Consider the following 22,833-nt stretch of genomic DNA (forward strand, 5'->3'; position numbering starts at 1 on the left):
GTGAAAATTTGCATTTCTGTGTCACCGCATCATTGCTCATTCACTGCCGAAAATGGCCAATGCCGGCAACAGCGCGGCTGTTCGCCTTTTCCGCTGCTCCGGGACCAACTACTGCCATGTATTCCAATGACCTTTAATGTGGCCTAGCTGCATTGACAGTTTTACGGCGTTTATGGCTGACCGGCCTTGTTGAAGCGTGACTGCGAGTATGTGGTGGCCGCGATTCTCATGGATCGACCAACCGATAGTGGCTGGGGGAGCTTCCTTCGTCACATAGGGACGTTATTCATTTTCCGCGTGCTTTCATTAAACGCCACAGTGCCGAAAAGCAACGTCACGTGACCCGCGATATGTAGACCCCATCCCACCTCTCACATTGGGTTCACCGACGAAACTAGCCATTCTCGTGTCTCCAAAAATGGTTTATTGATAAGCTGTGCGGAAAATAAACGAAAATTTATGTTTTGAACATTAACTCCATCACCGTTCGATAATGCGGCGGAGCGAAATAATAAATAATAAATCCGGTGGAGGAAAAAAAAATGGACGAAAGCAACGCGTGGGTGGTGCTTCCACAGGTTCAATGACAGTGAGTTGGCAGAATAAATTAAAGTGTAATCGGATCGAGATTGTGGTGTACTTTCTTAAAGTGTATCAGTGTGTCAAATTTTCCCTTATTTCCAAATAAGAAGTATCAATTTTTCACACTTTTGGTTGGGTTTAGGCAAATGGACTTTCCATTTCTAAAATTCATTATTCAGTGGGATGAAAATTGCAACTCAATTTCTTTTTCTCAGGACAAACTAAATCGAATACTCATGTTAATTTTCGATGTTTGGTTAAAACATAAAAGATCCACTCAACCTCATTCGATAATTTACTACCGTCGATAGACACAGGAAAGGGATCACTCTCCTCCCAAAAAGTTATTGATTAGAATGACATGGAAGCACTCTCCGGTCAGAATCCCGACCTCTCAACGGATGAGGTCATGTCCACTCAGTTACCCTCTGCCACAAGTTCTCATCTGTGTCTTCCGTAGCCGAGAATGGTTCAGCTACTTCAGTCACCGCAGTTCTCAATTGGAATTTGTAATGAAATCACCCCTCCCCGATATCATCCCATCCATAATGCAGAGCACCAAATCGAAGCAAAAAAAAGCAAATTACTTCTTCTGAATATTTGAACAGCGATGAAGGATATGTGTCATGATTCCTGAACCCTTCCAATTTTCTGCCGGGCTGATACTTTCTCCAGAACAGGAAATAATTCCACCTCCACTCGTGCTTCCTCCTTTGATTGTCAGATCTGTGTAGGGAAAAGTTCCTTTGACAAATTACCAGTAATGAATAAATGATTCCAGAACAAACGAACTAAATTTCCACTTGGATTGCTTCTCATCCCCGGTTTTTTATTTTCATTTGACTCAACCCTATTTTCCACTTGCTTTCATTTTCTGTAACGAAAGGGCCACCGACAGCGGCTGCGTCCCGTTGGTTCGTTTTCCCATGAATGCCTTGCCTTCACCCGTTCCGAAGTCAGAGGCGGAAGTGTGAGCGATTAAAAGTCTTACGTACATTGGAAAGCGACTGCAAATGCCAAAGTCAGAATGAACGTTTTGTGAGTTAAGTTATTATAAATTCTCATAATTTCTGCCATTCTCCTCTATTATTATTCCAAGCGCCGGCTTTTGGTAGCATTAAGCTTTAACGTTTTATAGCATCATTGTAGTGCCAGCGCTTTTGACTCAATCCCACGCGTCTCGTGCTCCGTCTGGTCCGATTTGGTTCCTTTCATCAATTGCTTGGATTTCCCGAGGCCGCAGTTCTCTAGTTTCCTACAGTTCTTTTTTTTTGTGTATGTAATTCCACTCACTCAACTGCATCTCTTTCTTCTCTCTTTTCCAGATTAAATTATATAACATTTGGCCTTCGTTCGCTATGGTTTCATGCTACCAACGTGGTGCTACATGCGGCCGCCTGTGTCCTATTCACCCGGGTCTGCACGACAATCGCCGGACTACGGAAGAATTTTGCTGTATTCGCCGGGGTATTATTCGCCGTACATCCGATCCACACGGAAGCGGTAAGTAGTAGCGGAGCGAAATTCAGTTTGCGAACCAACCAAACTCCCCATCCGTCAGCTCCTGCTGCTGGTTGGTGGCCGTTTTATTTTTTTCCTTTATTCCTTGTGTTTCCTCCTTCCATGCAGCTGGGGCCAGAATTGCTACACTCGGGTACACTCACATTCCGTGCCATCTCCGACGGCGCCAGCGAGCGAACGTTCAAATGATGTAAACACATGATCCCCGAGTGGACATTCGGTGCTGTCAGTGGAGAGGGAACAAATTGGGGGACGTTTTTCGGCACAGTGCTGATGGAGGAATTGGATTCTGTTTCACCGAATCAAGTTAATTCCAAGAGAATCCAAGTACTGTCTCTTGTTCCAATTGTTAAAAGTGCGGATGAAAATGTTGCTGGTGTGCAGTGAATCAGAAAATCTACAGAGGGGTGGTGGGGATGGAATGATCAGTCTGATGAATATATGAGGAAGAATTCTTGTTCCTTAAATTACAATTTTACACTGCCAACCAAGACCAACCACAGAACTGTGTTCGGTTCGAGTTAAATAATATTCAAATTACTCCATCAAAGTACACTTAATGGAAACTATTTTAATTTTATTTATTTATTTATTTCTGTATTATATTGACTTGCTGGTTAGTCACTCGGTCCTTGGCTTTACAGGGAAACTTCATTATAACGTACCCTCGGCATAACGTCACTCGATACACTCTGTCCAACTTCTATAAGACCAGGTGATGATCATGCTGGTTTGTGTCATTGTAAACAAACAATACTCCAATTTATATTCTAATGTGCATATATTGATGACTACCATACACTGCATGATTTGTATGTATGTATGTGTGCAAGCGATGAGCGTAAACGAATGTTTTTGTATTTATCAAGTGTCAAGTTTCTATAACGCCAGTTACATTTTTCGTTGTTTTAGTTGTTTTGGTCAACAGATCTGGAAAACGCCGAAGGGAAAAGTGCGCACGGAAAGAGAAGAAAGACAAATCTATGCGTTTCACCAAGATAATGTTGGTATCAAAGAGAAATTGCTCGTCGGATTGGATGATCCTATCAAGTAGTGCTCAATTATTTGGCGAATGCTCAAGCAAACTTCCTGTGCGGCGCTTCATTTTTGAGAAACAAGTATCGATTTTCTTTTCCTCACAATCCTTCCATGTGTAAGCGATGAGATCAGGCTTTAGCAAGCGAGCTTGGGGTTGGCTCTTTCGTTTTCTTTCGTAAAATATTGAGAGGTGTTCGGCCTTTCTTTCGCCTAAATTTCGAGAAACGAGTATTGATTTTCTCCTTCTCACTACCCCTTCATTTGCAACCGGTGAAACCGGGCTTTAGCACACGAACGTGGGTTCGGCTTCTTCTTTTCTCTTTCGTAAAATATTGAGATGCGCTCAACAATACAACAATGTGTTGGTGCTCGCGAGACTTTCTCGTGTACCTGCCTCAAAGTGACATTTGGTGCTGTCGGGGGAAGTTGTGCTTCTGGTGTTAAAATTTTAATCTTCGTAACATGGCACGTGAAAAAAATAGTGATAAAGCACTGTTTCACATAAATATCGCTGCTAAAGTCATCCAATCAATTCACACATTTGTTGCACACAGCTCGCAATGATTGTGTGAGATACGAGGATGAATAGGGCAAAGCATATTGTCTCTTCTACGTGCTGTGCGAGATCTCAGAAGTCCTAACCAAATGTCACTTCGAGACAGGTACACGAGAAAGTCTCGCGAGCACTAATGCACGAGCATATCTTCGTGTACACAACATATGTACATCGTTCGCATCGAAACGTGACGAGGTATTCCTGGACGCATCACAAAATTTTACGTAAAAGAAGAGAAAGAGCCAATCCCAAGATCGCGTGCTAATGCCCGGTCTCATCGCTTGCACATGGAAGAGTCGAAATTTAACCCTTTCATTACGGCAGTGTGCTCCGCCGAAGTGCTACCCCTATACGGAGCACTGCGCCGCAAAGTATGCGCATCGCGCTGGTGTGATCGAAGAGCAGTATGAATTTCATGTCGTCTAAAGACGACGCTCGTACACACAGCTCGTCGCGCGGATGTCGTCTATAGACGACGCTCGTAACGAAAGGGTTAAGCGTGCACAGAAAGTCTGCTCGCTCGGCTGTCTTCTGCCTCGCTCTTTTGTTGCAGACAGCTCCCAATGACTTTGTGAGATGCGAGACTGGATAACGCAAAGCCCACTGTCTCTTTTGAGTGATGTGCGAGATCTCGGAAAGTCTATCCTCAAGGATAGTAACAGCTCATCGTCGTCTTCAAGACCTGTAAATGAAACAAGAGAGATGAAACTGAATCAAACCTTATACACGAAACTCACGACACACCTTTTAGGACTGTTTCATCGAAGTGACAAATGAAAATAAGAGTCGCGTTCAGAAAAAAATCCCGCTGCTAACGAAATCAACGAAATGTGAATCTAGTTTGAGACTGGTGGTCTTTAAAATCTAAGCAGTCAATCGAGGTCAAGGATTGCTAGAGTTTATCTTTCAGCTCCTTGCAGTAGTATTAAAGCGAATACTGTTCTCTGAAGTTAGCCTGGTTTACGAAGCAAAGCGTAATCGGTTGTCATCATCAGCTTCCGAAAATGTATTATTTATTCATCATAATAATAACCACTGGGTCATTTTTAGTACTGTCCATAAATAAATGTTATGAGTAAATATAATTTTTGAGAAATCTGGCATTCCATTAATCAAACCTTATTTTAAATTATGAATAAATGGCTATGCTATGCTATGCTAGCTAGCTAATGAGTTATTTTGTTATAATTTATGATGTTTTTTTATCTTCGTTTATTTTCTGTCGACCTATTTTCGCCACTTCTTTTACTTTCTTCCCGAAGGAAGACGTAACCAGAGACTTTTCACTTCAGAAAATCCCAACTACGCCAGCTGGGCACCCATGCCGATCGGATTGTGAGGCTGTTACGCTAACCACACAACCACTGGCGCGGTCCGTAATTTATGTTGTGTTAATGAGAAATTGTGAATTTTTTTCCAACATCCGGTATCCAGCCGGATAGCAAATATTGGCCGAATAAGCCGGATATCCGTTTCATCTCTAGTATCAATGTTTATTTTATAGTTTGTATGTTTGATTTACTTTATCTCCAAATTTTACCAAAGTTTTTTTTACGTTAGTTACATACGGTTCAATTGTAAAAGAAAATGACATTATAAAAAATCCAAGTTGAGCCGTACTTTTTGAGATAAAGGGGTGGTCCAAATCACCCTATATGTCCAACTCACCCCGTGTTACCCTACTTCAAAAACTACTTTTGTACTGTGTATTTTTACTTTTTAAAAAGTTACGTTATATCGAGGTTGCCTTATATCGAGGTATGACTGTATTTGATTGAATGTATGTTTGAATAAAAGTTTGTATTCCGTTTGGGTTGGAGGAAATATAAGTTTTCCATAGCATTTGGGAATTTTTTGACTCAAGTGTTACTTTTGAAAGGGCGTTACGATTTTAGTAAGAGAAATATTTTATAATTTATATTTTAAAAAATATGAGTCCTCCCGGAATACTGTCTTAGAAAGAGTTATAGATTATTGTTGTCCAAACGCGAAAAAATTATACACTGTGAAAAAAATAGTACTCTTTTTTATTTACAAAAAAACTTTAATTTGCAATATCTAAAATACATATTTTTTATTTTTTTTTTCATATAAAATAGAAGTCATGCATAAAATTTAAAAAATGGGTACAAGATGGTAAAACTATTTTTGATGAACTTTGATGAATTTTCGAAACATCTAATTTTTGTATGTTAACAATCATGTCTAGCCACAAATTATGAATCCTGATATGATTTAAAATAAAAAAAGCTCTTCATCAATCTCCTTCTAAATGCAGCCGTTCTCGAGATATTTGAAAAAACATTTCTAATTCATTGTCTTTTTCAATTAATTTTTTTTAAATTTATATATGTATTTTTTAGTTTTTTCTTATAAAATAGAAGTCATGTAGAAAATTGAAAAAAAAGAGTCCAAGATGGTAAAACTATTTTTGACCAACTTTGTGGAACATAGAATTTTTATGAATTTTCGTAATTTTCGAGTTTTAACGCGCACACAAACGAACAGAATACTTTTATAGATATAGAGATAGATGAGGGGAATCGATAAATTTTAAATCACTTCGGAACACAATTTCAGTTCATGATTTTGCCAAACACTTGGAAAAACGATGTTTCCTTCACATAGAACACATATTCATTACTGAATAGTCGATTTTCATTAGAAGCTCAATTTCAGAATCGCATATATAAAATCATTTTTCTTCCAATTTTCTAATTTTTTATGCCGTGACAACACTCCTTGAAGTGGATTGTATATTGTGTCCAACTTTGAACTCAATCGGTTCCGCACTTTTCGAGTTTTTGACGCGTACACAAACGAACAGAACATTTATATATATATATATAGAGAAAGTTCAAGAAATTTTATAAATTTGCTTATAATTTTCAACATTTTTTCCAAATACACCATTATGGTAAAAATATATGTTTTGGAGTTACGTTGAAAAACATTTGAAGACATGTGGGTTAATACAAAACGTAGCGATAATGTTTTTCAACGTAACTGTGGTTTTTTTATGAATTTTGAAATAGTCTTATAGAAACTGGACAGCGGGAATGATCATATTTAAGCACAATAAATAAACAAACAACTCTTTTGAACAAGATTGACGTTAAATATACTTTATTCTAAGCTACTATGAAATTCCAAATGTCTTGCACCCAAAACTCATTTTTATAAAGGGTACCGATTGTATAATACCCAGCCCCGTGAAGCAAAAATAGCAACAAACCTCAGAATATTCCGAAATATTTGTAAGGAGTTTTTAAAGAATGATTTGAAATTCTGACCTGTTCCATAGTCAGTGTTATTGTGTAAATTGACGAAGTGACTATGGATGTACTCTTACTTTTGTATTTGTTTGTGCATGTGTTCCTGTTTTTTTTGTCTGATTAAAATAACGATGGTACTTAGTTTACTTTTAGTTTGTTTTAGTTTTTAGTTAATTTGAAAATATTGTGAACTCTACAACAGCTTGAGCATCGCACGCGTTGACAGGCAAGTTGATTGCACAAATGCAAAAGAAAATTAACTTCCAAGAGTAATGAACTTCATTTAGAAGGGTTTTATTTATTTATTTATTTTGGCTTAACGTCTTTTCAACATGGCCTGATTCACAATCTTCTTGTGTATCGTTCGTTGCTTGGTGTTTTAGTAATGCGGCTTGCAAGGCCTGCGACCAACCCCACTATCTCGCAGGAGGACCATCGTGATACTGCAGCTTTACGTCCCGAGTACCACCAGGACTGGGCAAAGCCGCTTATAGCGGCGTCAATTCGCTTAGAGGAGCTGTTTCCGGGTTTTTGTGGCTTTTCTTGGGGACTGCCAATGTTCAATGCTCATCCCACCACACCCTAGATAGTTCCCCTTTACCAGTGCAAGCCAGAAAAACGATTTATGACGATAAAATTTCTGACCCGAACGGGAATCGAACCCGAAGCCCCCATCTTGGCAAGCGCTTACCACTAGGCAATGGGGACCACTCATTTAGAAGGGTCCAATGTGGAAATTGGAATGAAGCTAGGGATAACCAAGCCTGAATACACTCATAAACTTTTCTGTTCAGTAGAAGGTTTCAACTAGATTTTTCAAGGTTGTGACAGATCTGATTGCAGATTCCGAGAGACACGTTTGTCCGTCAGTCATATAGAACCTGAAGTGTCAGTAAAACTCATTAGAAGGGTCTAATGAAGAAACTGGAAGTATGCTGGAGATAGTCAAACCTGAATACTCGTAGACTTATCTGTTAAGTAGATGGTTATAACGAGATTTTTCTGGGTTGTGGCAGATCTGATTGCGAGTTCCAGTATACAAGTTTGTATCCCGATTATGAATGGCCTGAAGTGTTGGCTAAAATTAGGCTTGGGTTCGCTCAGCTGTCTGGGCTCAATAACGATCGCATCAGCAGACCGTTATCGAGAATCTAGTAAATCGGGAAGACTCTTGTAACTTCACGGCTGATAAGGACTTTGGTATTGGGTTCAATTCCCGATCGGTCAAGGATTTCTTCGGATTGGAAATTTTCTTGACATGCCATGGATGAAATGCGCTCATACAATGCCTGAATATGTTCATTGGATAAATTTGTATGCCTGTGACAAAACAAGTCCGTTCTTTTATTTTTTTTTATTATCTAGCTTACTGGTTCAGTTTGATGATATAAAGGAAAATCCTAACATTCAGTTATCTTCAAGATAACTCGTCCAGCTCAAACCATTCTAGGGGAATGAGGTGGGACCATCATTATTCACAATGTATGAATGTATCTTGTTGAAATTCTATCTGTTTGTGTTGCAACGAAATATAATCAATGTCTGAAAACTATTTTCGAAATATGTACTGAGAGTTTGATAGGTACCCGAATTTTAATTAGAGCAATGGATACCCATGAAAAACAATCTACCTATGTATTGTGTATTCTGAACAATTCTCATGTCTTAAACCATAGCCCATAATCAGGACTTCCCTATTAAATTTGCATTTTTGCATTACTTGCTCTGCAATATGACTTGAAGGCTTGTGCTGAAGAATGAAGGTGCAAGCGGTAATTTTATCTATTTACGCTTAAGAATTGATTCAGTTAGAATCCAGAATCTCAGTTCATTTTATACCAACGGTCGTAGTGGGCGTATCTCAAATCCCTGTGTCTTTCGACGATACAAATTTCACGTTGATCCGTTTCGTCAGCTACTCAAATCACGAAATCGCTGAAGGTTGCTAAATCGACAGTATATTGAGTACTGAAACGTTTTCGTGAACGTGCAACTGATCTTAGTGGAACATACGATCGGAAGCTGAGATTGAAGGTATTGAGATAATTAACGCAAACTCTCGGACTCCGAAATCGTCACAAACACAACTTTAACCAAAGCCAATTTTCGGAGAATCCATATGCGTAAAGGTTATCGTTATTTCTGTACCTGCAAGCATCTCGAGATACAATTGGTTTCTAAATGAATCAAGCTATAATCAACAGTTTGATCATGAGAAAGGTTGGCTTCATTTTCTAGTTGAACTTTTCCATCATTATTTAGTTATCTTACCCGAACAGCAACACTAAAAAAGTAATATAAGCTTTGTTTCTGAGTTCTTCATTATGCTTCAATATAAGTTACAATTCGATTTAAAAGTAAAATGTACGTTATATCGAAGATTTTCGTCAAAAGTGGTAAATGGTTTTGTTCTTTATCGCAAAACATTTGACCCGTATTTTTCATTAGGGTGCCCATTTCCATTTTAGGGTAGTCTGATTTTTTTTCCCAAAAAAGACTTTTTCAAAAATCATAACTTTTGAACCACTGAACCGATTAAGATGGTCGATATATCAAATTGAAGCCAATGAGCTATATTTTCATTAAGAAATATTGAAGAGCTCATTTCATTGAATTTTCATTATAAAATGGAAAAAAATTTCGCAATTATTTGATTGTAGTGGTTTTTTATTTTTTCATAGCTTTGGACTTGAGGACCATATTGAAGCTGTTACAAAGGGTATATATCAACAATGAACGGTTGTCGTCGTACTGATATCTATAATTAGCACATTACACAGTTGCCATTTTCGGCGTTAGAGTATTCCCTTCTATACCATTTGCATATAATACACATTTATACAGTAGCCATTTAGGCGTAAGAGCTTTCTTCTGTTCTTCCATTATCCAAGTTAGACCGGACAGCGGAGACAGTTGATTGATCATTGTTGAGTTATTTATAGAACAGCAGCCCGATGTGTCTTGCAAGAGCAGAGCAGTTGTATGGATGAATCGATCTTATTTCGACCGTGGATCGATCTCCATCGCTGGTGATTGTTGCGTGGACGTAGTTATTCTGTAACAACACAAAGATGGTCAATGAGAGCCCTGAGTTTTGAACTCACGATCGACCACTTACTAAGCGAACGCGCAACCAATGTGGCTACGGAGACCCCCCAAATCTAGTGTTAATGGCACCTAAAGTTTAAGTTGTTGGTGACTAACGAAATCGAAGCTAATTCTTTTTGGGATAAAATTGATCTTAAAAAATAGATCTCGAAGCGAGCATCATCAAAGCGCTCACTTTTTTTTAGATTATGTTATAATTGAAATAAAATTTGATGACACTTCCAGCAATCATCATCACTCGACCGGCAAACCCTCATCCAAATGGTTTCCTTAATTGTCGTCCTCGATAAAAAGAAAATCAATAGCCACCGGCAGAGTCGCAAATCAGCCCAGAAACTGGTTTCCGTCGATTGAATCAACTGATGGTAATTGGCAAGAGCGCCTTCCCACTGTTTCGCACAGCGCACAGTGGGCGGGTTTGAATGAAAAATTGTCCTCTGCTCTAACAGAACAGACTGGCTATCATCAATTTTAATGCAAATTATTTCCGGCTTCTTCCTTCCTGTGTCCCTCCGGGTCCGGAGCGTTATGAGCTCCGGCAAGAATCGGAACCAAAAGCCGACCAGAGCGCATCGCAATGAAATGTCCCGTAATAAATTTTCATCTTTTTTTCCACTCCGTTAGTCGCTGGCGCACCTTTTCCAATCTTTATTTCCCATCTCGGAAATATTATATTCTTCCCGATTCGGCGGCTGCGAGCGCTGGAAATATATTTTACTGGCGTCGAACCAGGAAAATGTGAAGATGAAAAGCAAATGTTTCCCTTCGCTCTGCTGCTGCTTTTTCTCTCGCTGGAGATCAGAAGCACATTAAAACCTAGTGCCTTCCGGCAAACCCGAAATAAGCTGTGATCTCATAGTTGCAACAATTCAACAGGACCGAAGCATCGTTCCGATGAAGACATCTGCCATCAGACATCTGCGCACAGTCATTTTTAATGTGAGACAATACTTAATCTTCAATGAGGGTCCTTTATCAGCACGGTGGTATGGAATTCGTTTAGTCAATGAAATGCATCGATTTCCGTTAGGCAATGGTAATTGCTTCACTCATTTTGGTCACGAACACTATCTAAAAATTCGATAAAAAGTATGGAATGGTAGCGTCATTCCTAAGCTCCATGGAGGGGCAGGGTTGCCAAAAAATCTTTTTATCTTTGTTTCTTCCCAGAAAATCTGTATCGAAATCTGTATTAACTCTTAGCGGTCATTTGTCTGCTCTCAGCCACCACAGCAAAGAAGTATACTAATTTTATAATTTATGCAACAATGAATTAGTTCACACACTCTCTCTAAACGATTTTTTTTTCCAAAATATATATTCTTATCAAGCCTCATATGGCATTAGTCTGACGGGGCCGGGAGTTCAATATTTTGACAGTTTTTCTTATTATCTATGTTAGTAATATGTAACCGATTACTCGCGGTTGGCTCGAGGTCAAGATTACAAGTGTTTTCGTAATTGGGATATTGCTGTCTCCAATGCTCTGTACGTGTGCCCGACACGGGATACTTCCTATTGGGATGCAGCTGACCATTAATCAGCTAGCCCTTGACCATTAATCAGCCCTAGTCTGTACCCCATATCTATCGTGGTGCGTCTTCTCGACTCGAGGAATATAGGATAGAATGGTAACTAGCCGGTGCAATCATCAGCTCGTGTAGAGTTGTCATGAGCGGTACAACCTTTGGTATGTTTTGTGAACTTATTCACGAACGAAAACGGTGCTACTATGAATAATAGATAACGGCACTCAGTATAAACAAAAGTTGTCATCCGTGCTCGGGGAAAGGATTAATGGAAAACTCCATGTATTTCGGCACTGTATAGATGTAAAGAGCATTGTTTTGTATGTTCAAACAGAAAGATAAAAGGCGAAAAACGACAAACTAATTATTTCGGTGATACATATCGACAGAGATCACGCTAAAAAGAATTATAGACATTATAAACATTGTTCAGTAAATAGTAAACTTCTGATAAGAGTTTACATAAATGAAGGAATCTTGTTATACATCACTGTTTCTTCGAGTACAAATAATTGCGACCAGCACGACATATATGTCGAAATTTAAGACCACCGCAAAGGGTTAAATTTATAAGTTCATTTAGCTGACCCGGCTAACTTTGTCCTGCCCAAAATTTATTTTTTTATATGAATACTTCTCAATATTCACGTTCTTCCAGAAAGCGAACGCTCGTGGCTTGAATTCCGGAAAATGAATTGATCAATATTTCAATTGGCCAAGCTCGAGAACAGTTTCAAATTGCTCAGTTTTTTTTCGATTTTTTTCCTTATTTCCTTCAAAATATTCCAAAAAAACTTTTTTTTTCTCCGTTAAATTGATCTACAGAGGGATCTCAGCTCAAATCGGACAATCTTTACTCGAATTTGATAACCACATTCTGGCGATTCATTTTCATTTTCCACCTGAAAATCCAATAATATTTACAAAATTGCGAAACATAAATATCATTGCCGTCAAAACTAATTTCAATTGAATAAATTAACTCCAATCGGAAAACTTATCATTGTAGAGCAAATGCGTAATCATTTTTATCGATTTCACTTTTGATTGCAGTACATATGTGTAGCCCATTTTCTTAAATTTTCCTTTTTTAAAATATTCTTCAAAGCATTCTATCATTCTAGTTTGAGTGGAGACAGACATAGCAATATATAGACGACTAAAATCTGATCACCCGTTCTCTTGTGATGATGAGTTATACGTACGTGGGAAAAACGAAAAGCTTAGCTTCAGTATCATTGGTTGGCATAGTTATTATGAATTTGACGATGTTGATGGTATCCACGTAAAAATTCACATTAACTGTGCTTCAGTAGGAAAAAAAATAAACAATTATATTTATTTATTGTAAAGCTAGCTGATGACGCAGACTTTGGCATCTTTCCGCCTTTCCGCCTTGAGATTGAACACGAGAAAGCAGTATTACACGCTACACAAGAATGCCAAAATGACTCGCATTCAGACTGATTCGAATGCTATATGAATAAAATTGGTGAGTTGGGAAAAATATTATTGCGATCAAGCCATAACTAATATTGGATCGTTACTTTTATATCATTACACACATGAACCAAGCCAAATTTTAAAACATTGGAAAAAAGTTTTACTAGACAATTTAAAACAATGTATATTCTTGATACATTCGCTTCTCTGTACTTTGACGGAACTGTCAACGGATGAACCAAACATTGAAATGAATTCAAACATAATTATGGAGAAACTTTCGACTTTAATTGTTTCAATTGTTGAATTGGTGTGTGTTTCCATCGAAATCGCTTGAATTGGATGAAACAACTATTATCCGGACCGTTTGATCAAACTACCCATTTGGTCTAGTTTTTCCCCGCAGTTCCCTCCTAATCACTCCCAACAACAAAGTGTCAATTTAGCAAATGATATTCCTCAAGCGTTTTTTTTTGTAACCCTTCTGCGCACTTTTAAGTGGGGTATGCTTTTAAAATAAAACTAAAACTTTCTCCATTACTGCGGAACCGACAGAAGGAGAGTGCCAGTCCCCGGGTGTCAACAAAAAAGCACAACCTTAAATTGGCTCCCGGGGGAACATCTCCAGTGTTTGACCACAAATAAAACCATAACCACTTTGTAGCGGAATAGTAAAGTGAGTGGCAGCAGCAGCAGCAATCATTAAAAATTCACTCCAACAACAAACGAGTTCGGTGGAAGTTTGTGCCATTTCCATTAATCGAAAATTGTAGAGAAAAAAATAGCTATTTTTATTTCCCTTTGCTCACTTTTTCTCCCCGTTTACGATCTCCGAAATAGGATGGGAACCGTTTCCCGGGACTAAAATTGTCTTTTATGACCTCTTCCAATTTATATTTTTCCGTTCTTCTATTCCGTGTCTAATCGTTCATTTTTTTCTTTCTGTTTCTAGGTGACGGGCATCGTGGGACGAGCAGATGTGTTGGCGTGTATATTTTTTCTAATCTCACTCCTGGCGTATCACGGGTAAGTGATAGAAATTGTGACAGCTATTGGTTTGAACGATGCTACTGATGGATGTCAGTCGTAGCATTATTTAATTTCGGAAATTAATTGATGGTTGTATGTGGTGTTACGAAGAGCTTGACCGTTTGAAATGATTTTTTCCAGAGTATACATTTTAAACGACTACGTATGAGTTTGACTGAGTAACATAGTTTCGCATCCACTCCACAATTCGCCGACAGGCATCCGCCACTGTCACATGAGGATCTGAATCAGAAATGAAGAAACCTAGGACGACCGCAATCAAAAGCCTTACTAGAGAGCATTCTTCTCCCCGTTGCTATAAAGTATACTCTCGTAGTGCTAAAACCATTTTTTTTCTTTATGGTCCCGCCGGAAGAAAATGAACCACAGCTTCAACACTTGTCGTCTCTGACCATAGCTGGAGTTACCATAGAGTAAAAAAAACTTTTCCGGCAGCTGGGACCAACTGTGAACTTAAATATAAACTTTTTAATTGACAAAAGTGTACAACGGATCCCAAAACGGAGGCACCGATGTTATTTTTGCTTCTTTTTTTCCTAGTTAGTGTATTTGTGTATATGGAAGTATGAACAAGTGTACGCCACCAGAAAATTCATAATATCCTGTACAGCAGTGGACATACGGCTTCCAGACAAGGCTGGTCGGGATTTCCAACTGCGTCTCACTGCTGTTACTGATGCTTTCGGTGCTGTTTCGGCGTCTATTATGGCTTCAGAGTATTAACAAAAGTTTCCCAGCCGTTTTTTTTTTCATTCCCTCCTTCTAGTTCAAACGCCAAGCATGAAATGTCCCTTCAGCGCCCGCAGTCAGCAACAGAAGTACTGAAATATATCTCTCTCTGGTGGAATGTTTTCATTTTTCCATCACCACAGAATCCAGTGTCCGATGGCGGTGGCGGCCATTTCGGGGAGAGATGACCAAAGCTTGCATATTGCCCCCAAACGGAAACCACTTGAATATTCAATGCTTGACCGCTTGATGTGTAAGCTGTTGTCAGAAAGGGAACAAACCACTGGATAGCATATGTTGGGCCTAGGACACAAAAGAGTCAAGCCATGTGAAGCTATCTCGAGGGATTCTTTCTGCAAGTTGAACATTTATGACATTTTATTATTGGTGAAGGGTAGCCTTAAGTCTGAGACTGGAGCTGTATCGCAAAAATGACGAAAAAACCGACTATAAACCCAGGTTAACTTCTTATGTCTCTTTTAAAAAAAAAATGCTCTCGTCAGATGTTTTGATTAGAATCAATCACAAAAAATGATTTTGTTCACTTGAAACGATTCCTAATATATTATGTTGGGGAAGAAGAAACCCATTATTTTTGTGTGAAATTCAAAACATTATTTAAAATGTTTCGGATTGCCCAATTTAGGTCAAATATGCACCGTTTTGTTGTAAAATTTGTTGCCTTATTAACGGTAGTTTCATAATGTCTCACTCATAGAAGTCTTCTCTTGATCCCAATTTCTTAACGTTCCGAAAATTTTACAATGCGAAAAAGGTGGTAATCGCTTGGTGCCAGATCTGGAATATATGGTGGATACATTTAAACTTCCTAACCAAATTCTTGGATTTTCTGGTGAGTCACTACAGACGTGCGTGGTCTTGCGTTGTCCTGATGGGATACAAAACATCTTCTGTTAACTAAGTCTGGCAGTTTCTGGTCAATCGCTAGCTTCAAACGGTCCAGTTGTTGACAGTAGAGATTTTAATTTAGTATTTGTCCATACAGAAGCAACTCATGATAAATCATCCTCCCCTCCCCCAAAGTCCCATCAAATACACAGTATAACCTTCCTGGACATCAGCTCAGGTTTGGCCACAGTAAGCTGCTTAACCACGCTTTGACCACGATCTACGAACAATTTAAGCAATGAGTCGATTTTATTCCGTTTGTCCAAGGCTTCGCAGATGGAAGTTCGACGAAGCACCCAAACATCGAGCTTTTTTTGCGAATCCAGCTTTGCGCAAATGGTTCAACCGTTTGAGTGCGGAGCAAATTTTGTGAGCATATGCCAAAAATGCGGATGAGTTTCAGTTTATTTAAAAAAAATACTAAAGAACGTAAATAACTGATGCTATAACTGATGCTCCCGTGGTGCCGTGGTCCCGTGGTGCTCCCGTGGCGTGGTTAGTGGTTAGCGTCACAACTAACATGCCGGGGGTTCGGGTTCGATTCCCGCTCTGGACAGGGTAATTTTTCGTCAAAGAAATTTCCTCCGTCTTGCACTGTGCTCACGCGTATTCTAGAGCTTGCTACTCAGAATACATTAAAGGCGTGTTATCCGGCATAGAAATCTCAACTAAATACTAGTAAAAATAACGCAAGTAATACTACGTTGAGACGGCAAAGTTCCGCTAGTGCAATTTAAGAAGAAGAAGAAATTACTGATTAGGTCACAAAAGATGTATTAATGAAAAAAAAACACATGAAAAGCGGAAAATGAAAATTTATTAACATTAACTTCCTTATTTGTATATATATATATATATATATATATATATATATATATATATATATATATATATATATATATATATATATATATATATATATATATATATATATATATATATATATTAAATAATGAGAAAATCATATTTACACAATTTCATTCACAATTATCGTTTGCGACACAAAGAGCGTAAAGTCCCGCTTCACAAATGTCCCCGAAAGACGAAATCCTACGTTAAGAGTTGCCAAGTCAGAAATATTAACATAGAACAAGAAGAGCGCTTCCCCGTATTCAAAGGGTTAAAACTGTTTTATGGTCGATCTTCAGCACCTGGGTGATGCTGTGACAGTGATTTAATTTCGGCATTTTCGACGGTGCGGGGTACATCTTTAACATCAATGATACCCGAACGGAATCGATGAAACCAAAATACTGTAATTAACTGTTACAGCATCGGCATTATAAACTTCATTGACAATTTAAGCAGCCTAGCTGGTTTTTTCGCATTTATCAAAGAAAATCTGTAAAATGTTGCTGTTTGTTGAATCCCATTTCTAACACCCTGTAACTTACAACCGAGTGGAATGAGTAGAAAACAGCAGGTTTTTTCAGTGTGAAATGTCACGTTGACAACGAGCATAAACTTGAAATTGTATGATCGATATTAACCGAGATATCGATCACTACAGCCATCTACCGATAAAATAATGGATTTCTTTCCCCGCGACCTAATATTTGAGAATATACACACAAAAAGCTACAGAATGTTGTGCTCAATGTTTTCGTAGATACGAATTGAAAACCAAACATAATGGGATTAAAGTGCGAATTTCGTTTTTCGTTTCCTTCACTTTTCATTTCGATGATTTCTCCACGAGAACTATACTGCCGTTCTACGCATAGTTGTCCCATGTTCCAAAGTCAGCAACTGAGAAAAACCCAATCAAAGTTTTCTAGCATATTTGTCTACCAGCTTTCAGCAGTTCAGTTTGGCAATACACTGGGCTTTTTATAAGCAGAGAACCATTGTTTAATGAAATGTGAAAAGATCCCCTCATTTGAATCAATCAATCTTGGTTAAAGACTTAAAAATTCATAGTGGGACAGTTATGCCTAGAATATCAACATGGGACAATTGAACTTGATGTTGTTTTTTAAATACTGGGAACAAAAAATTAGTTTTTTTGTATTTTTCGAAAGATTGTGCATAAAAAACATAATTTTGTGAAGAAGAGAGTGATCTGTAATACTTTGCAGAATATAAATTAATTTGTGCACCACGCCTTAGTTCCGACTAAATGATGAGAATATTTTTCATGTTATTATTTGTTAGTATGATTTCTGCAACGACTCAAATGTTTAATTTGTCTGTTTCATTCATCATAGCATTTGAATCAATTTGAATTCAGACAAAAATAAATCTAAGATTGTAAAATTATGATGTTACCTTATTATTCATTAGGTTTTAGTATAGGTTCCTGTGTGTTAGCAGAAACATATTGAAATAAGGAAATTCAAGGTTGCTGTGTAAATTTCTTTTACATCCTTATGGAGCAGAGTATTTTTCACTAGAGTGAGTGTGATGTTCGGTGATGTTCAACCACATCCCCAAATTTGCCAAAGGTACTCAGTGTTACAATTGTGTTTCGGGAGTCAAACTACATCAAACTATTGTCTATAAGCTGGTTGTTCCAGCTGGCCAAATGGTTACTGAAAAATATTGTCTCAGAATTTTAAAGCATTTGGTATCGAATTCGCCATTCATATTTTTTTTTTTTTTTTTCACACGATAAATCAAATCCGTCGAATCACAAGTTATTAGTTTAACGTCTGTATCCTGAATAATCCGCCTGCTCGCCTTGATTGGGACATTGTGCCTTTTATCCTTCCTCAAAACTAGAGGCAAAATTAGAAGGATTATTTGAAGACATTGGAGCAATTAGAGTGGTTTCAACCGAAGCTATTGATCGCTATTAAATCGATATTAAAAGTATACTGAAGCACGAGAAAGCTGCTTTGAATAACAAAATCAACAAATACATTTTCAAAACATAATTTCACTAGCAGTCTCGAAACTGATTTTTTAATTGAACTCATAAATTGATAATAGATTTTTTCTCAAATATCAGGATGAAAATATTTTGTAGATCAAAAACACAACACGGTAACAAAATAAACAGGAGCGAACGCAATACAGGGTGGACTCTATTATAAACAGACTCTGATTTATTTTCACTGTATATAATCGAATCCTGTATAAAATCGAGTTGAACAAAAACAATTTATTCGTTTTTTATGCATGTATGTTTCGGTTTTTTGAATTCAAAAGAAGAATTTGATTTTATTCGTCCCGACATCTTTCTCACATGATATATATAAATTTATTCAGGATTTCTCAGGAGGTGATAGACGATCATATCATGTAGGGGAACCCGGGGCAAGAGTGCTGTACGGGGCAAGAGTGCCCATTTGATTATTTTGCCTATTTCTATCTTTTACAATTATTTAACTACAGAACTTTGTTTTATACAGATACTGCATATACCTCACATATTATCAGCCAGAACCTTAAATTTTTTTATTGGAAAACAGATAAATACTAACTGAGCTTCTTACAACTGCAATCTATATAAGAACACACAGGCGCAAGTTAACGAAATACCCTCTGTTTTTATATGTTTGCATGACTCCACCCATAAATACAAATAGAATAATCATTTTTCTTCAACTTTCTGTATGAACTAATTTAAATCGTACGCATTTATATCAATAGAAAATAAATTTGTTATCTCTCAACATCCGGGGCAAAAGGAGCGATTATTACCGGGGTAAAAATGCCATAGTCGTAACCTTGAATTCGATCTGTCAAACGCAAATAGTGTAATCGTGGATGTGTCTGTTATGGTCATGGTTTGTAAATATGAACGAATTCCGTTCCGAAACCAGTGGCAGATGAAAACTCTGGTTGTTGCCGTACATTCTGTAAATCATGGAGACGAGCTGCGGAGGAATATAGTTTGCCCAGAAGAACATTGGCCAAATATGTACAGAAGTTAGGCCGTTTCAAAACTGTGTTTTCTGAACAACAGGAGGAGTAACTCGTGAGTCACATCCTTAATATACAGAAGTTATTTTATGGGCTGACAACATACGATATCCCGAACCTAGGATATAAAATCGCAGAGTGAAATAATTTAGATCACTCTTTCGACAAAACATCCAAATTTGCCGGAGGAGATTGGCTTGCCGGTTTTCGTGAACGCCACCAGAACTTGAGTTTGCGTTCTTTGGAATCACCATGAATTTCACAGTGCTTTTTTCATCAATATTTTTTAAAGATTGGCACTCTTGCCCCGCACTGGAAAAATACAAGCCAAAAACATAATTTTTGTAAATGAAACATTTTCATAGTAAACATAACTTTTGAACAATTTGATGCATAGCTACACCTAAATAGGAGTATAAATGAACAAACTAGCAAAAAATGGAAAAAAATTAACAAAAGAGCATTCAAGAACGCGTATTAGCTTAAGGTGGCACTCTTGCCCCGGGTTCCCCTACGGTAGAATAAGTTTCGCAGACACTCTTACTTGAGCAACAAATCGGTAATCCGTTCATAACGAAAAATTTGGCTTTTCGTCCGAAAGATTGGAAATTTTCTAGAAAACTTGTCATTGAAAAAATGTCATTTTCGGTTGGAATTTGCTTGCTTGCTTCTTCGAAATTGCATGAGTGTGAGTCATAATGTTTGAACTGTTATGTATCTATGTATCTAGCGATGTCCGAATATTTTTTCTCGTTGTCGTCTTCACTGTTAGATGGAACAAAGAAACACTTCAACAGACGAAAACTCTGAATGTCCTTTTACCTTTTTTCTCCAATGTTAGGTGCTTAGATTCGCCATGTATCTTCGCATGGAATGAAGCCTGAAGCCATGTTGAAAAACATGATATATATCGAAATTATAAAATTGAAAACATGAAAATTAGTTGTCTGACGGTTATTCGGTACCATGAGGTAAAGTTGTTGTTTTTTCTCTTTTGGTTTTTCTTTCCACTTTGATCATGTATTAAAAAAAAACAAATTACGTAACGCTAAAAATACGGATTCTGGACTCTTTTCCTCCTTACATAGCAAGTCGTATACCTAACACAAAACAAGTAACGCAACTTCGACCGCTCTTCTCTCCATCCACGCGTTCCGTAATTTGAGCACGAAGCCTTACTATGGGGCTCCTCTTGATTCTTACTTTTTTTGTAACATTCGTTACTGTGGTGAATATCAGCACTCTCGAATCTTCCTTAAATAGGTCATTTTACTACATGGGCCCGGAATTTTTAATGAAAACAAACGTTTTATGGGCAAAGCTTTATTTATTTCTCAACATAATTTCCTTCGAGGGCAATACACTTAGTATAGCGAGTTTCCAACGTTTCGATTCTCTTTCTGTAGTACGAAACGTCCATGTCTCCAAAATATGCCTCAGCGCCACTCTGCAGACTGTCTATTGGACTCAGGAGTTTGGTAATGGATCCACGTTTCATCCATTGTCACAAAACGTCGAAAGAAGTCCACTCGATCAACGATCAACGTGCCGCTATTTTTGGTCGACGGTCAGCAAACGCGGCACTCATCGCGCGAATAGCTTTTTCATGTCTAAAATGTCGTGAAAAATGTATCCCACTCGTTCTTTTGAAATGCCTACCGCATCAACTAACTCGCGTAATTTCACTTTACGATCGTTCAAAACGAGTCGATGCACTTGTTTTACCATTTCTGGATTCGTAGCCTCTTTTGGCCTTCCAGAGCGAGGTGCATCTGCGGTGCTTATACGGCCTATTTTAAATTCACTAAACCACCGATAAATTGTTGTTCTTGAAGGAGCAGAAGTGAAATAACATTTCGTCAACCACTTCATGTTTGAGAGGAATATCGTATTTTCAAAATACGATATTCCTCTTATTTCATTTTCTCAGATAGTGGAACTTAAACAACTGTAATTTGTGATCAAATGAACAAAATGTCATGAAGCTTCACACATAAGCTAGTGACATATGAATCTCTCGAATGGAACCTTGTTCATTTTTAGTGGCGCCATCTGTTGAAAAATCCATGGACTTTTCAGCCCATGTAGTGTGTTACGAAGTTTTCACGATCAGAACTTGTTGTTGTTGTAGTAGCTAGAAAAGTGAAAGTTCATTGTACCAGAGATCCACATTAACAAAGCAATGTCAGGTTGCTCTGAAGGATAAACTAGTGCGCTGATGATCGAAATGAAGATTACCAGTGATTTCATATTTCTCATAAACAGCTGAGACACTCCACAGGCTGAAATACATAATTGATTTGAATTCAAAGCATGAATACAGATTGACAAAAAAAGTTTTTTAATTCCATCTGTTTATTTTATTAGGCTCATTTTGCAATTCAGCTGTAACAGAGCCGAATTCATTCGTGTACATTTTATCTCATGTTGTATATTACACAGTAGCCATTTAGGCGTAAGAGTATTTCTACTCTATCGATACATAACACATGTCGCCTTTTTCGGCGTTAGAATATTCCTATTGTTCCAATATCCACAGTTGGATTATACACTGCGGGACTGTTGATATGAGGCTTTTATTGTTGTGTTATAAATTTCACCAATTACCGATGCAGCAGACTGTAATGTGGGTTAGGGACTGGGATTACCGTCACATAATTGTTGCGTGAACGTAGTAGCTAGAATAACACACAAGATGGTAAGATGAGGGCCTTGAGTTATGAGCTCATGATCGTTCGCTTAGTAGCGGACACGCAACTAATTGGGCAACGAAGACCCCATTGAAAAATTTTGTTTACAAAAACTTTTCTATATCCACTTTTAAGACATTAAGTTCTCGTAACATTATCAGTTGAAAAACAGCGAACACTTATTCAAGGTCAATATTCGGGTACCAGTATGCAGTTTCGATTTACCTCTATATATGCATTGTTGAAAAATTAATAGTTTTAAATTTAAAAAAAGACGGGTGGGTAATGTCGGGGACATAACCGGAGTGACGTAGGACTATACAAAGGGGACAGCTTTTGTTAAATATGTATTTTAAATAATTTGTTTTATTTTCTTCTCCTACGTGAATACCTACCTATCTACCTGAAAAATGGATTAGTTTACTGTTTACTCTTTATGAACATGTTGATGGTTCTGAAAAGAACCTTTGGTGTTGTGTTTTTGTTATCACTCGATATTTCTATCTTGTTCGGTTAAACCTTCCTGTTTAGCTATT

General features: G+C 37.8%; 1 protein-coding gene across 1 annotated transcript in view; it reads left to right on the forward strand.

Annotated features, from left to right (window-relative positions):
- Nucleotides 1-22,833, forward strand: part of LOC129770874 (protein O-mannosyl-transferase TMTC1-like) — a 585,978-nt gene that overhangs the window by 416,545 nt on the left and 146,600 nt on the right. Inside the window, exons 3-4 of the mRNA XM_055774024.1 lie at nt 1,908-2,085; nt 14,005-14,078. Coding sequence (XP_055629999.1) covers nt 1,908-2,085; nt 14,005-14,078 — 252 coding nt within the window. The remainder of the gene's footprint in view (nt 1-1,907; nt 2,086-14,004; nt 14,079-22,833) is intronic.

The sequence above is a fragment of the Toxorhynchites rutilus genome, chromosome 2 (genome assembly GCF_029784135.1).
Source record: "Toxorhynchites rutilus septentrionalis strain SRP chromosome 2, ASM2978413v1, whole genome shotgun sequence".
NCBI classification, from domain to species: Eukaryota; Metazoa; Arthropoda; class Insecta; order Diptera; family Culicidae; genus Toxorhynchites; species Toxorhynchites rutilus.